The 13,475-nt window shown below is 52.6% G+C and overlaps 1 protein-coding gene across 1 annotated transcript; it reads right to left on the bottom strand.

Moving 5' to 3' along the window:
• Window positions 1-161: 161 nt before the first annotated feature.
• M6PR (mannose-6-phosphate receptor, cation dependent) lies at window positions 162-12,794 on the bottom strand. The gene is made up of 7 exons (XM_077346267.1): window positions 12,537-12,794; window positions 6,167-6,343; window positions 5,379-5,542; window positions 5,180-5,289; window positions 4,016-4,146; window positions 2,353-2,479; window positions 162-1,815 (listed from the first exon to the last, which is right to left on the bottom strand). Exons 2-7 carry the CDS (start codon window positions 6,340-6,342, stop codon window positions 1,693-1,695), a joined length of 831 nt encoding a protein of 276 aa, XP_077202382.1. The 5' UTR covers window position 6,343; window positions 12,537-12,794; the 3' UTR covers window positions 162-1,692.
• Window positions 12,795-13,475: the final 681 nt, after the last annotated feature.

The raw sequence follows: 13,475 nt of genomic DNA, 5'->3' as shown, positions 1-13,475 counted from the left end.
GAGTTTGGCCTGAAATCATAGAAACCATTAGCATCTCTGTTGTCCAGCTTGTACTATGAACTTCAATATCAAAGCAGACTCTGAGGTTTTTTTTTGGGGGGGGGGAGGGGGAATTAATGAGTTGCTCCAAGCTCTTTCAATTAACTTGCGTACACACCTGCTTCAGGGCTTTCAAGCCATTTTTATTTTAAAGTTTTTTGTACAAAGTTTTCCAAACACCACCATAAAAAAGTGACCACCGCACAGTGACTTCTGTTTATTCCTGAAGCGGAGAAGCTTGGCCATCGAGGGCTGCTGGAGCTGCTCTTTCCTCCTTCTGGTTTCAGTCCCTAAAGGGCAGGCCCATCCTCCTTGCCCAGCCAGTAGAGTGGAGGGACTGTGTGTGTAATCCCTGCCAAAGGAAGCGGCTAGCAAATTTGGGCCCCAGGGCCCTTGATGTGAACTGCATCACCTCAGCTCCGAGATGCCACCTGACTTCCCTCCGGTAAGGTAGCAGCACATCACCACCGCCCTCTGCCTGGGACCAGACGTAAAAGGAAGCCTACCCCCAAAGCAAGCAGTCTCTGCCTGTCCCGTCCCCTCCCACCCCAAAGCAAAAGCAGGCACAGATTAGACTCAGGAGCTCGGCTAAAGTACAGAGCAGGGACAGCTGAGACAGGCTAGAAGGGTGCAGTCATTTTCTCAGCTGTTGTAAACGGGTAGAAACTCACCTCTCCTTGTGGTTCTACGCCTTCAGTTAACATTTCCTAGGAGGATGCTGGCTATAAGCAAGCAGAAAAGACTCTGGCGCTCTCCTGGTCTGGAGGCTCCTGTATTCCCTGCCCTCCTGCTGTGTAACTGAACCCCCGACCCCAGGGGGGGCCTGGTGGCCTTGCTTCACGAGACGGTTCAGTCTTTGCCACTACGACACCTACCATTAAAGCTGGATGACCCGTCTTCACTAATCAAGCTTTCAAAGGGAATTAGTGCCTGAACCAAAACTGCTTAAGGAAGGGACTCTTCTCTCGCCCCTCTTCACCCCTCCCTAAAATGATGCTGCCCCCCCCCCCCACTTCCACTCAGCCTGCTTGACAAAATTAAACACAGTGTTTCCCAAAACCTCCTGAAGTCTAGGTGGGGGGAAGGATGCTTCACACGGTTTGGCTACTGAGCCACCTGGGAGGGTGAAAAAGCTGGAGAGCTCCCTGAAGTCAGACCCGAAAAAAGTACAAACAAGCTTTGCTTGTGCCATTGCTAGACAGATCAGGGGGGAAATTACAGTTCAATCATTCAAAATAGAAATCCAGTGTTTCTTAGAACAAGACCTATAAAAAATGGGTGGGATCACTTAAATCCTAGCAGCTCTCCTCGGACTTCCATCTCCTCAGGGTTCCTCCCTTGTTTCTCCATGAAGGCGAACCCCATTGCAGGAGTCAGGCTGCCGTGGATTTCCCCAGCCTCGGGAGGCAGTGAGAGGCCAGAGAAGCATTCTGCTGCAGTACGTTCTGGCTAGGAGCCCCTCAACACTACAGCTTTCCCTGCCTCACCGGAGGATTCATTCAGATAAAGAAGGGGGGAGAGGGGGAAAAATAGGGCAGCCATAGTGAAAGCAAGCAGCTTACGAGGTGAGAGGCAGAGATTAGGGGCGAGAGAAGTGGCTGAGTTAACACCTGCTTATGTGAACACCAAGGACAGGAGTCGGAGGGAGGCGGTTCACATGGGTAGCAAGTGGTCATCCCTCTCTTCGGGTTCCTCACTGAGCTGGTCGTCCCCGACTCCGCGGTAGGCGTTGGGCACGTTTCGAGGCTTGGATCGGCACACGAAGTCACAGCCGTCCTGCAAACGCAAGAGGGCGTCAATGCACAGGCCGGCCGGAGAGCGGCGCAGGAAACTCTGCCCTCGGCCCATCCCTGCGTTCAGCATCAGCTACCCAAGTCACGCCAACTCCTCCAAGGAAGCGCAGATTTACGAGCTGCAGGGAGGAAGAGTTCTCACGCTTCCATGCCCTTCCCTTGGAGGGGCTGTGGCCCAGGGGCAGAGTCCCAGGTTCAGTGCGCCGTTGTGCAGGATGGGAAAGGCGCATGCTACTTACTGGCCCTCTCTCTCCCCTTGTGTCAAAACTGCTATTGGAGCAGAGGGAACTGCAGCATTTCCCACAGCGGAGCAAGTTCCCACTGTGGGGGGAGGATGGGGGCTTGCTTTCGGAAGACAGCAGAGGAAGGTTTTGCGCCACTGAGTTCTGCACACCTCCCCTGAAGGGCTGAACAAGCCGCCACTTGGGGGCCAGGCTCTTCCCAAGCCCTTGACAAGCGGAGCTCCCAGAAATGATGCCGGCCTCCCCCTGCTGCGGATGTCTCTGTTTCGGCCACTTACCGCCACCAGGTTGCCCATGTCTTGCCAAAACGCAAAATGGGGAAACTGCTCCATGCCTTTCGCTCCCACCACCAGCCGCTGGTAGAGGAAGCCCCCAATGATGTAGACTGCGACCAGCGAGACGAACCTGGGAGAGAAGGGCAGTGTGTGTCAACACAGCAGGTGCCTGGCAAACAGTCCGAAGATGTGAGGGGTGGACGCGAGCGGGGGAAGGGCTGGCCAGCCAAAATGGCACATGCTGCAGACCCCAATGCTCTGACCCTCCTCCCCAACCCGGAAGACCTTTCCCTGAGAGACCAAAACTTCTGAGTGCCCACAAGTCTCCTCTGTGACCTGTTTAGAAATTAGGCAGGAAACTGACTGGTTTACTAAGCTTGAGTGATGGAAGGTCCCCACCTCCTGCTTCTTACTGACCCGCCCCACCCTCTTAAATTCTGGAAGGGAAGCCCCTACAGCTACGTCTCAACCTATGGGCACTGGAAACCTTAGGGTGCCCACAAGATTGTGCAGACAGCCGTATCTAAAGCACGGGAGCAAAGAAGATGTCTACCCCAGTCCGCTCCTTACAGAAAGGGGGAAATGGAGCAGAAGCATATTAGGGTTCCCACCTGACAGAAGCTGCAGCATAATCCTTTACCATCCCAGAACGCTATACTGGCCTCCCTTGGGGGAATAAATTGTTCTTCTTTCTCTTGTAACTTGAACCAGAGAAAGCTCAGATGTTCACAAAGCCAAAATTCGGCACACACTTGGCCTGGCTTGTTGCCCCCTGAACCGATGACTGGACTTTGTCTGGTTTGCCTTCGGGGGCTATTTCAGCCCAATGGCCGACGGGTGCCCCTGCCTGCCTGCCTGCTCTGTTGACCTGGCCGCAAGTCATTCAACCCCTCCGTCTCATTCCTCCTCCTCTGCTTTGAGGCGGGGAGAAACAAAACGGGTGGGAGCCATTTAACTCTCCTCCGGTGCTCCCCTCCCCCTTTCTCCTGGCCGGTTTGCTCCGGGTCTCAGTTCAGGGGCTGCCCCGAACCGGAGTTCTTGGGTTTGTGCCCATCCCTGTTCAGATGCTTTGAGCAAGTTGTCTGTGCTGCCATTTCAGTGTCACTTTCAGTCACAGGGTCTGGGGAAAAGCCTGGACACACTCAGCATGACACGGCCCATGGCAGAGTCTGTGTCCCCTCAGCAGACAGCACTGAGCTCTGCCTTGCCTCCCTTCTCTTCTGAAGCGCTAGACAACACAAGGTCCGGATAGTGTGCCAAAGAGTCGTCTCCCGTCCATCCTAGACTGTTCTGCCTTGCTCCTGTAGACTCCGACCCATTGGCTTGTCTCCGGCTCCTGTTTCCCAGGTCGGCATCAGCCGAAAGCTCCTAACAGTAAAAGCAATCCAGTGATGGAACCGGTCACTGGGGCCAAGGGGGTGGGGAGAGTGGTCTTCAAGCAGAGGCTGGAGGGCCACCCAATGGAGGTTCTGTACCAAGTGGGGAGGTGGACTAGGTGGCTAACAGGGTCCCCCCGTTGACCTTCTGACTCTACACAAGAGAGAGATGTGAACATATTGTGATTCCATTTGCATTTGCACCCGGGTGTCTGGCGTGCAAACAGTACACAGGGACTGAAACCCGGGGAGGGGGGGGTGTTCCGGGGGGGGGGGGTCAGGGAACTCACGTGATGAGCAAGATGGAACCCACGCTCAGGTGCGAGTCCACCGGAAGGCAGGCCACGCTGCTCTCCAACTCAAAAAGGTAGAAACATTCCTCGTCCTTCTCTCGCTCCTCTGCCAGTATGGTGAAGCTCCCCTGTATTTATTATTATTATTAGAATTTACTTCCTGCCACTCTTGGCCAAGCCGGCCAAGTTAAAAATAAAGATACAAAGTCCCCTAAAAGCCCTGATAAAATTACAAAATTAACAGAGATACAGATTCCAATAACAAGCGTGGCGGCAAACCAACCCCCCACCTACCCCCACTGGGGACTAGGGGAGAACTGCTTGCCCTCACTTTTAAAATGTGGAATACCTTCCTTTGGGGGGGGCCCTCTCTGCACTGGCCTCAACCATAGACGTGGTGCAGGCCCTGCAAAAAGCTGAAAGCTTCTTTTAGAGAAAAGGAGTCCTGCAGCAGCCTGGCAGAAGGAGGAATCTCAATGTTCTGGACAGAAGCCGAAGCCCAGAGTTCTACCCGGGCCCCTGGTATCCACTTCCTCTCCCAGACAGATCCACCCCCTGCCTGGAAGCCAGCTGGAAGCCAGCTAACAGGCAACTGGGTAGAAAAGTCACGTGGCACAGCCTCCCGGGGGCAACAAATGGTGCCTTTAAATGGTTTTTCATCACAAGGAAGGCTTCAGCTCTGTGGTCCTTGCTCTGTGGCTTACTGAGTGCCACATCTGCCATCGCCATCAACCACCAAAGAACCACGGTGACTTCGCTGGCCCACCCCTTAGGGAGGCTTTCAGCTTCCTCATTTCTCTGGCCATGGCTGCTTTGAGACAGAAGCTATTTTACCTGCTGGACCTCTCCCCCTTCCATGAAACATGGGACACACTGGGAAGGAGTGCTCCAAAGACCCACAGGTGGCATGTCTAAGAACCGCATGTGGCTCCTGAGGAACACTTCCTGGATGTGGGGTGCTTTTCAAAGAGTCTTCCCCTAAGAATATTCCGAAGATGTGCTGTCCCCCCACAGGCCTACATCTTGTTCCTTTTCTGAATGCGGAGTTCACCTGTTAAATAGGTGAATGCACCTAACCGAGCATTCAACAGCCGTGAAGATGACGAGCTAAATTTGCCCCCAAAGCTGGTGGATCCGTCCTCTCCCTCAGAATGTACTCACCCGGAGGGCCTTCCGGCTGCAGGTGATCATGACCATGGCTTTCCTTTTCTCCGTCCCACAGTGGCTGCCATAGGGCTCCCCCCCTTTATAGGTCAGCAAAATCCAGTCAGCTGTCAAGACAGGAATTGCCCGTGAGGGATTGGGGAGGGGGACGGGGGGCACAATGCAGAGCGGCGCTTGAGGAAACACAACGGCTTACTTCCATTGACGATGTGGGTCTCGCTGATTCGTCCCACCACAATTATTTTACCCGCCTGGTCAATCTGCACTAGGCCAGCATCGGTCCCGCCGCCGTCTACTTCCCGACACACGCGGAAAGTGTAGTTGTATTTTTCGTGTCCGATGTCCTTAGTCGTTGTGAAACTGTAAGACATCAGGGGGAGAGGAGAGCTGCACCAATGGCCGGGGCTTTCCCTGCTCGGACAACCACAAGGCCAGGCCGGCGCTTTGCGTGATCCCCCTCAACCCAACTTGCACCAGATCGGCCAGGACACACACACACACACAGTGTGTTCCCACGGCTGGGGCCAGACTGCCTCGCAGTCCAGAATCATTAGACTCTCCTTCCGCCCCTCGAGGTATTTCATTCTCCCTTGAACTGTTCTGTGTGAACTACATAATAAGTAAGGGCGGGGAAGATTTCTCCCTACAAAGTGTCCTTTTAATTCTGAGGACTTTGTCTAAAGCAGGGGTGGTCAAATTGTGGCCCTCCAGCTGTCCATGGACTACAATTCCCATGCGCCCCTGCCAGCAAACACTGTGTAGTCCATGGACATCTGGAGGACCACGGTTTGACCACCCCTCATCTAAAGCATCGCAGGGCTTTCCTGCCAGCTCTGCTCCTGAAATAAACTATGGAATCTTTTTGCTTGAAGTTCTGAGTTTGCCAGTGTTTTGGACATCTGTACGTTTTGGGAATCATGGCGTTAAGAGACCAACTCCTGACTGGCAACCCTCGCGGACCCCGGGGAGCCCCAGCCGCCGTACCTTTCATTGGCGAGCGGCTCCAACCTCTTCAGCAGGGCAAGCTCCCGCGTGGACTCGCTGCCTTTCACCCCCACCAGATCGCACTCATTTTTGCCTGTTGCTCTGGAGATTGCAAGGGCGAGCAGTATAGCAGGCATGCAGGCGTGAGCCAGGGACATCCTGCCGCCCAGGAACATGCTGGGTCAGGAAAAGGGAGACAAGAGAAACAAGGCGGATAAAAGGTTAACATTTCTTCCCAAAATGTGAGCCTTGGACCCCAGAGATCACGTCGCCCATGTCCAGGCCCTCGATAAAGAGGTGCAAGAGGAAGAGCAGGAAATTGGGGAACAATCTTGGGAGATAGCTCCAGTTGTGTATAAAGCAGACACAATCAAGGAATTTGGGACACTGAGGACCTAATTCAAACCACTCCTTTGAGCTAAGATTGGCCAGGGAAGCCCACTGTAACAAGAAAAGATTTTTCAGTTGTGAGGAGCAAACGTAAAGTAAAGGAGGCAATAGACCCCCTGTTGGGTGCAGATGGACAAACTCTAACGGAGGATGCAGAGAAAGCAGAACGGCTCGGCACCTATATTACAGCTGTTTCCCCCCACAGGTCAAAGGGTTTAGGCACATCTAGAGATGGCAGTAGCCAAGAGATAGTGTCTGGGTGGCAGGTTGACATGGACAGAGAGGTTGTTGAGAGGCATTTAGCTGCACTGAATGACTTCAAATCCCCTGGGCCGGATGAAATGCACCCGAGAGTGCTCAAAGAACTTTCCAGAGAACTTGCACAACCCTTATCCATCATCGTTGGGACCTCTTTAAGGACTGGAGATGTCCCCGAGGACTGGAAGAGAGCAAACGTTATTCCGATCTTCAAAAAAGGAGGGAAGGATGACCCAGGAAACTGCAGACCAGTGAGTCTGACCACTGTTGGGGGTAAGATAATGGAGCAGATATTAAAGGGAGCAATCTGCCAACATCTGGAGGACAATTTGGTGATCCAAGGAAGTCAGCATGGATTTGTCTCCAACAGGTCCTGCCAGACCAACCTGGTTTCCTTTTTTGACCAAGTGACAGGTTTGCTGGATCGTGGAAATTCGGTTGATATCGTTTACTTGGATTTTAGTAAAGCTTTTGATAAGGTTCCCCATGATGTTCTGATGGATAAATCTGGATTTTCAGATAGTTAGGTGGATAGGGAATTGGTTAGAGAACCGCACTCAAAGAGTTGTTGTCAATGGTGTTTCATCAGACTGGAGAGAGGTGAGTAGCGGGGTACCTCAGGGTTCGGTGCTCGGCCCGGTACTTTTTAACATATTTATTAATGATCTAGATGAGGGGGTGGAGGGACTAATCATCAAGTTTGCAGATGACACCAAATTGGGCGGACTGGCAAATACTCCAGAAGATAGAGACAGAGTTCAACGAGATCTGAACACAATGGAAAAATGGGCAAATGAGAACAAGATGCAATTTAATAAAGATAAGTGTAAAGTTCTGCGTCTGGTTCAGAAAAATGAAAAGCATGCCTACTGGATGGGGGATACGCTTCTAGGCAACACTGTGTGTGAGCGAGACCTTGGGGTACTTGTGGATTGTAAACTAAACATGAGCAGGCAGTGTGATGCAGCGGTAAAAAAGGCGAATGCCATTTTGGGCTGAATCAACAGGGGCATCACATCAAAATCACAAGAAGTTATAGTCCCATTGTATACGGCACTGGTCAGACCACACCTGGAGTACTGTGTGCAGTTCTGGAGGCCTCACTTCAAGAAGGACGTAGATAAAATTGAAAGGATACAGAGGAGAGCGACGAGGATGATCTGGGGCCAAGGGACCAAGCCCTATGAAGATAGGTTGAGGGACTTGGGAATGTTCAGCCTGGAGAAAAGGAGGTTGAGAGGGGACATGATAGCCCTCTTTAAGTATTTGAAAGGTTGTCATTTGGAGGAGGGCATGATGCTGTTCCCATTGTTTGCAGAGGAGAGGACATGCAGTAATGGATTTAAACTACAAGTACAACGATATAGGCTAGATATCAGGAAAAAAATTTCACAGTCAGAGTAGTTCAGCAGTGGAATAGGCTGCCTAAGGAGGTGGTGAGCTCCCCCTCACTGGCAGTCTTCAAGCAAAGGTTGGATACACACTTTTCTTGGATGCTTTAGGATGCTTTGGGCTGATCCTGCGTTGAGCAGGGGGTTGGACTAGATGGCCTGTATGGCCCCGTCCAACTCTATGGTTCTATGATTCTATGAGCTGCCGAGGAGGAGGACAGCTTTATCAGAGCCGTAGCGAGCCCAAGGTCACCCAGCTGGTTGCATGTGGGGGAGCACAGATTCGAACCTGGCATGCCAGATTAGAAGTCTGCACTCCTAACCACTACACCAAACTGGCCATACCTAGGAAGGCAACCATTAGGATCCAAGAGAGTCAAGCCCAGGAACATCTTAGAAACCAACACGGGGGAAGGAATTTCCTAGAGTCAAAACTCATTTAATCAGATACCAGCATTAGGGCATGAAGCCCTTCTAGTCAACTGCTTTTACCAAAGTTACACAAAAGCCTTGAAAACCTTCACCAAAAGATGTTCCTTTCAAATGCCCCGGGCTCCCACCCTCGAAAAGTGACTCAGAGCTGTTAAGCAGCACAAGATAACAGCAGCCTTAATATACTGAGCGAGAGAAAAGAGGAGGGATAGAAACCAAGAGGCCTTCCGACCAGAGAGAAGCCAGCTGGGGAGGGGTCGGCTGAAAGTAGTTTAATGACACAACAAGAGAGACGGATATCTGAGCGTTCAGCCTTCCTTCCCCAGGTGTGACAGGCTCCGCCTCGACTCGAGGCTTGTGCCGGACAGGTTGAACAGGAAGTTGGTCTTGGTCACAATTGCACTTCTGCTGGGATGGGTCCAATTTAGTCAGCTGGTGCATCAATGCCTTTGGCAGCAGAAGGCATAAGAGTTGGCCAGACTTGCAACGGTCATCGGTTGAGATGGCTTTTGAAATAGAAAAGGATTAGGCAAATCTGAGGAGGAGGAGGAGGAGAAGTCTCTCCAGTGTGGGTTCTCAGAAGCCCCACTTCAGGTGTGAACTTCTGGAAGCTTTGGGAAGGTGAAACTCAGTGGAGCTCCACAGGATGAGACAACGGCATCACTGAAACATTTTAGCAGCTGTTCGCACCAGTGGAGGATTTAAGCTCAGCCACTAGAACTGGGGACTATTTGTGCTACCAAACCTTAGCAACAAAGTACAAATGATTCAGGGCAAGCGTAGAATTGTAACATGTCCATCCTGCCCTTACCCTGATCCGGCAACTCCCACGGTTGCAGAATGCAGCAGCCAGGGCTCTTACGGGAACACATTGGCAGGCCCTCATACGTGGGTCATATATGGCAGGCCATAGGTGGTCTGGGCCCTATTTGAGAAACCGCCTATGTATGCCCCCCAAAGAGCACTGCACTCCACCAACAAACTGGTGGTTCCAGGTAGATTGCCTTGAACAGAAAGGGAGGGCGGGGGATGAAATGCAATAAATAAACAAACAACATTCTAAGAAATTCCCTCTAGGAACTATCAGAACACATTCCACTTGATCGAAATATACATGCAGTGAAGAAACGATTCCAACGAATGGAAGGTGCTGGGGCCAGGTCGGGATCTTGGTTCCCAAAATACAAGAGAGAGCAATGGAAAGGGTGGGGGCTGCCACTAGGGAACGCTGGCCTGGAACCCACTTCTGGGGCCTGACCCACAAGCTGGGAAACATGTTGCTGCGGTACAGCAAAGGTCTAAAGCAGCTCTGAACCACCATTATTATGGTGGTTATATGTATTAACTGCCCTGCCTCGTGAGAGATTCCTGTGGCCTAAACCAGGAGCAGTCAACTGTAGTCCTCCAGATGTTCATGGACTACAATTCCCATGAGCCCCTGCCAGTGAATGCTGGCAGTGGCTCATGGGAATTGTAGACCATGGACATCCGGAGGACCACAGGTTGACTACCCCTGGCCTAAACCATCACTTCTGGCCCACATTGGCTACAGGATGTAGATGGTACAAATAAGAGATCAAAATGTTGAAAGGGTTTTTACACCGTCTTGCAAGGAAGCCCACCTCCATTCGCATGGACTCCCAGTTTGCTAAAGCATTCCTGCCCGTTTCTCACGAATCCTCACTCCCGAGATTTTCCTTTCTCAAAGGTGGAAGTGATGAACAGTATAAAAACACCCCCTGGTAGCAGGAAACCCACCCTGCAACTCCCATGGAAACCAGTAAAAGAAGGTCAAATGAGAGATTTGAGTGAGCCACCAAGAAGAGGTGAGTCGCTAATCACCAGTTTGGCGGCAGGATTTGTTTCAGGTAGCCCAAGAGGCTGCGATAACTTGTGTTTTTTGTCCTGGGCCTGGAGGAGAAGATGTGAAACCTCCCGCTTGGTTAGACAAACGCCTTCCTTCCTGTTCGCATCATCGGGAGCGGTTACAGTTCCATGTCTCCAAACTGTGACGCAACCCAGCCACCAGAGTTAAGGACTTCTACGTCCCTTTTGTGCAATCCTCTTCAAAACGAAGAGGATGTGAAAGTGTTCTGAGCTGGTCAGAGGCTGTCCAGGAAGGGGCGGGCCTCTCCAGTTCCTTAGGGCACAGTAAGCTGCTTGCCCCGTGGGCCGGCCCTATCATGTTCCAGAGAAAGCAACGAATCAACAACCACGAGAGCCAGCAGAATTCTCGTGACTCCGGCTCAAATGACACATCGTGGCAGCAGGCCTGTTTTTTTAAACCGAAGTCTGTCTTGGGTTCAAACGTCAGCCCTGTCATGAATTATAAAGATAAAAGACTTCACATTTTTCTATGACAAAATCAGCAAAATTACAATTTCCTTTTTTATTTTTTTAAAGTATTGCAGCTTTTCTTTTTTCCCCCTTTGAATAAAAACTATTTAAAAGTTTAAAAACTTGCCCGGCATTAACTCACCAGTCATGAATTTTACTGCAGTGAATGTTACTTCATGTTCTCCCCTCTTTGATCCTATCCTCATGGCAACCCCATGAGTGCAATCCCTGGCCCGAAGGAAGCTCGTCTGACCTCAGCGAGGGCCAGAGCCTCCTCTGTCCTGGCCCCCACCTGGTGCAATGAGCTCCCAGACCAGATCAGGGCCCTGCCAGAGATTGATCAATTCTGCAGGGCCCGCAAAAAGGAGCTCTTCTGCCAGGCATTCGGTTGAGGCTGACCAAAAACAACATCTACGTGCCCCCCCTGAACTCCTCCCTATGACACCAACACCAGAACCAACCCACCATGGGACTGTCAAAATGCTGATGTTGTTCCATCATTATTGCCACGTTATACTGTATTGTTCTTTCTCGTTCCGTGTAAACCGCCCTGAGCCACAAGGGAGGGTGGTATATAAAATGATTGAGTGAATGAATGAGACTAGCCCAAGGCCACCCAGTGAGCGTCCATGGCAAAGTGGGGATCTGAACCGAAATCTGACACTATCATTATTATGCTACGCCAGTTCATAATGACCCAAACCCATTAATTCTACAAAGCTACCAGCAGATGAGATGTGGCTTCTGATAAACAGGGCAAGCCTCCCAATTTCCATCACAACCAGAAAAACTGCAAAGACAAGGGACAAAGAGAGACTTTTCAAAGCAGAAATGCAAGGCAGCCTAGTGTTACTTTGGACGGAAGGCACAACAGGCCAGTGTTTGGTATAAATACAAGTAAATCTGACCAGCCTGAGAGCGTTATAACCGCTGCTCAGGCCCCACATGTGTGTGCAAGAACAGAAGCACCAAGAGTTGCTCCTGAACGATTGGCTACTCACGAGGAGAAGCACCCAGGTGGCAACAGATCTTGTGCTTGGAAGGCTGCAGCCGAAGAACAGCCGGTTTTCTTTGTACCCTACTCTTCACTGCCCACAGTGGCTCCCAAGCACCTTCCCCTTCCTCTCCCTGTGAAGTAGGTGGGGCGGGGAGAGCTCTGGAAGAACTGAGCCAATGTCCCCCAGCTGGCTGCACATGGAGAGGGAGAGGAGAATCCAACCCGGCGCTCCAGATCGGAGGCCCCCAGGAGGTCCCGCTGGCTCACACAAGAGGCCAGGCTCCGCCCCTCCAGGGATAGTCTCTTGGGCTACCAAGCTACAGGCGGGCCCGGGAGGCCTCCCAGAATTACAGCCGCTCCCCAGGCAGCAAAGACCAGCTCCCCTTTGGTGGTGGTGGTGGGGGGGGGGGGCGACAAAAACCTGGTTGCTTTAAACCTTCCCGGGGTCTCTCCCTTCCTCCAACTCCAAACCTGCAGGAATCCCCCGACCTGGAGTTGGCACCTGCGCCCCAGCCCCTTCCCCCGGCGCCTGCGCAGAGGGACCCGCCGTCATGTGAGCGCCCACCTGAGTCCGCGGCGAAGGCTCCTCCCCGTCGGCTGACGTCACAGGCTTAGCAAGAGTGCGGCCGGCGGCTGATTGGCAGGGCCTCCTGACCGTGCATGCTGCGCCGACAAGCAGGAAGGCGCCGGGAAGCTCCTCTCAGCGCCTGCCGCAAAAGGCGCCGAGGCCGCCCGAAAGAGCCGCTCCGCAGCCGGCCGCAGCCCCGTCCTCCTCTGAGGCGCCCCGTGCACCGGAAGCAGGAAGTCTCGCACTCCGGAAGCAGTTCCTCCAATCCCGGGAAGGCACCGCCCCTCAGGCCCAGCGCGTGCGGCCGCCGGCTGCCCAATGAACACTCACCCGAGTAAGGCGGGTCTTCTTTTTTTGTCGTCACCCTGACGGCCAATAGCCTCCCGGACAGGTGGTTTCTTTGCCCAATAGGAATGCTCCGGGGGCGCGCGGCTTTTGAATGCTGCGCAGGCGCAGGTATCCCCCGGCGCACGCTGGTTGGTTTGGATAAGGCCGGAAGGAAGGCGGCGGGGGAGCTGGTTGGCCGAGTGCCCCTCCCATGTGGAGCTGGTTGGAGGGGGTCTTCGGGGGGGGGGTTGCGCATGCGTAGACTGCAGCGTGCCAAACTCCGTGTGAGGTGGCGTGCTGGGTGCGGCCTGGTAGTTTTGGCCCCTGGGAGACTCAGTGGTAGGGCGTGGCAAGACGGGGACCTCCCTGTGTGGACTTGCTAATGTACTCCTCCCAGAAACGTAGCAAATGCTCCGTGATGGACTTGCTAATTAACTCTGCCCAGAGACAGGGGAAACACTTTCTGATGGACTTCTTAATGAACTCTGCCCAGGCACAGGGGAAACACTTGCTAATGCACTCCACCCAGAAACAGGACAAATACTTTGTAGTGGACTTGCTAATGAACTATACCCAGACACAGGGCAAACAATTCCTGATGGACTTGTT

Source organism: Paroedura picta, chromosome 7, assembly GCF_049243985.1.
Source record: "Paroedura picta isolate Pp20150507F chromosome 7, Ppicta_v3.0, whole genome shotgun sequence".
NCBI lineage: Eukaryota > Metazoa > Chordata > Lepidosauria > Squamata > Gekkonidae > Paroedura > Paroedura picta.
The sequence above is the reverse complement of the archived record's forward strand: the minus strand, read 5'-3'. Positions and strand labels throughout refer to the sequence as shown.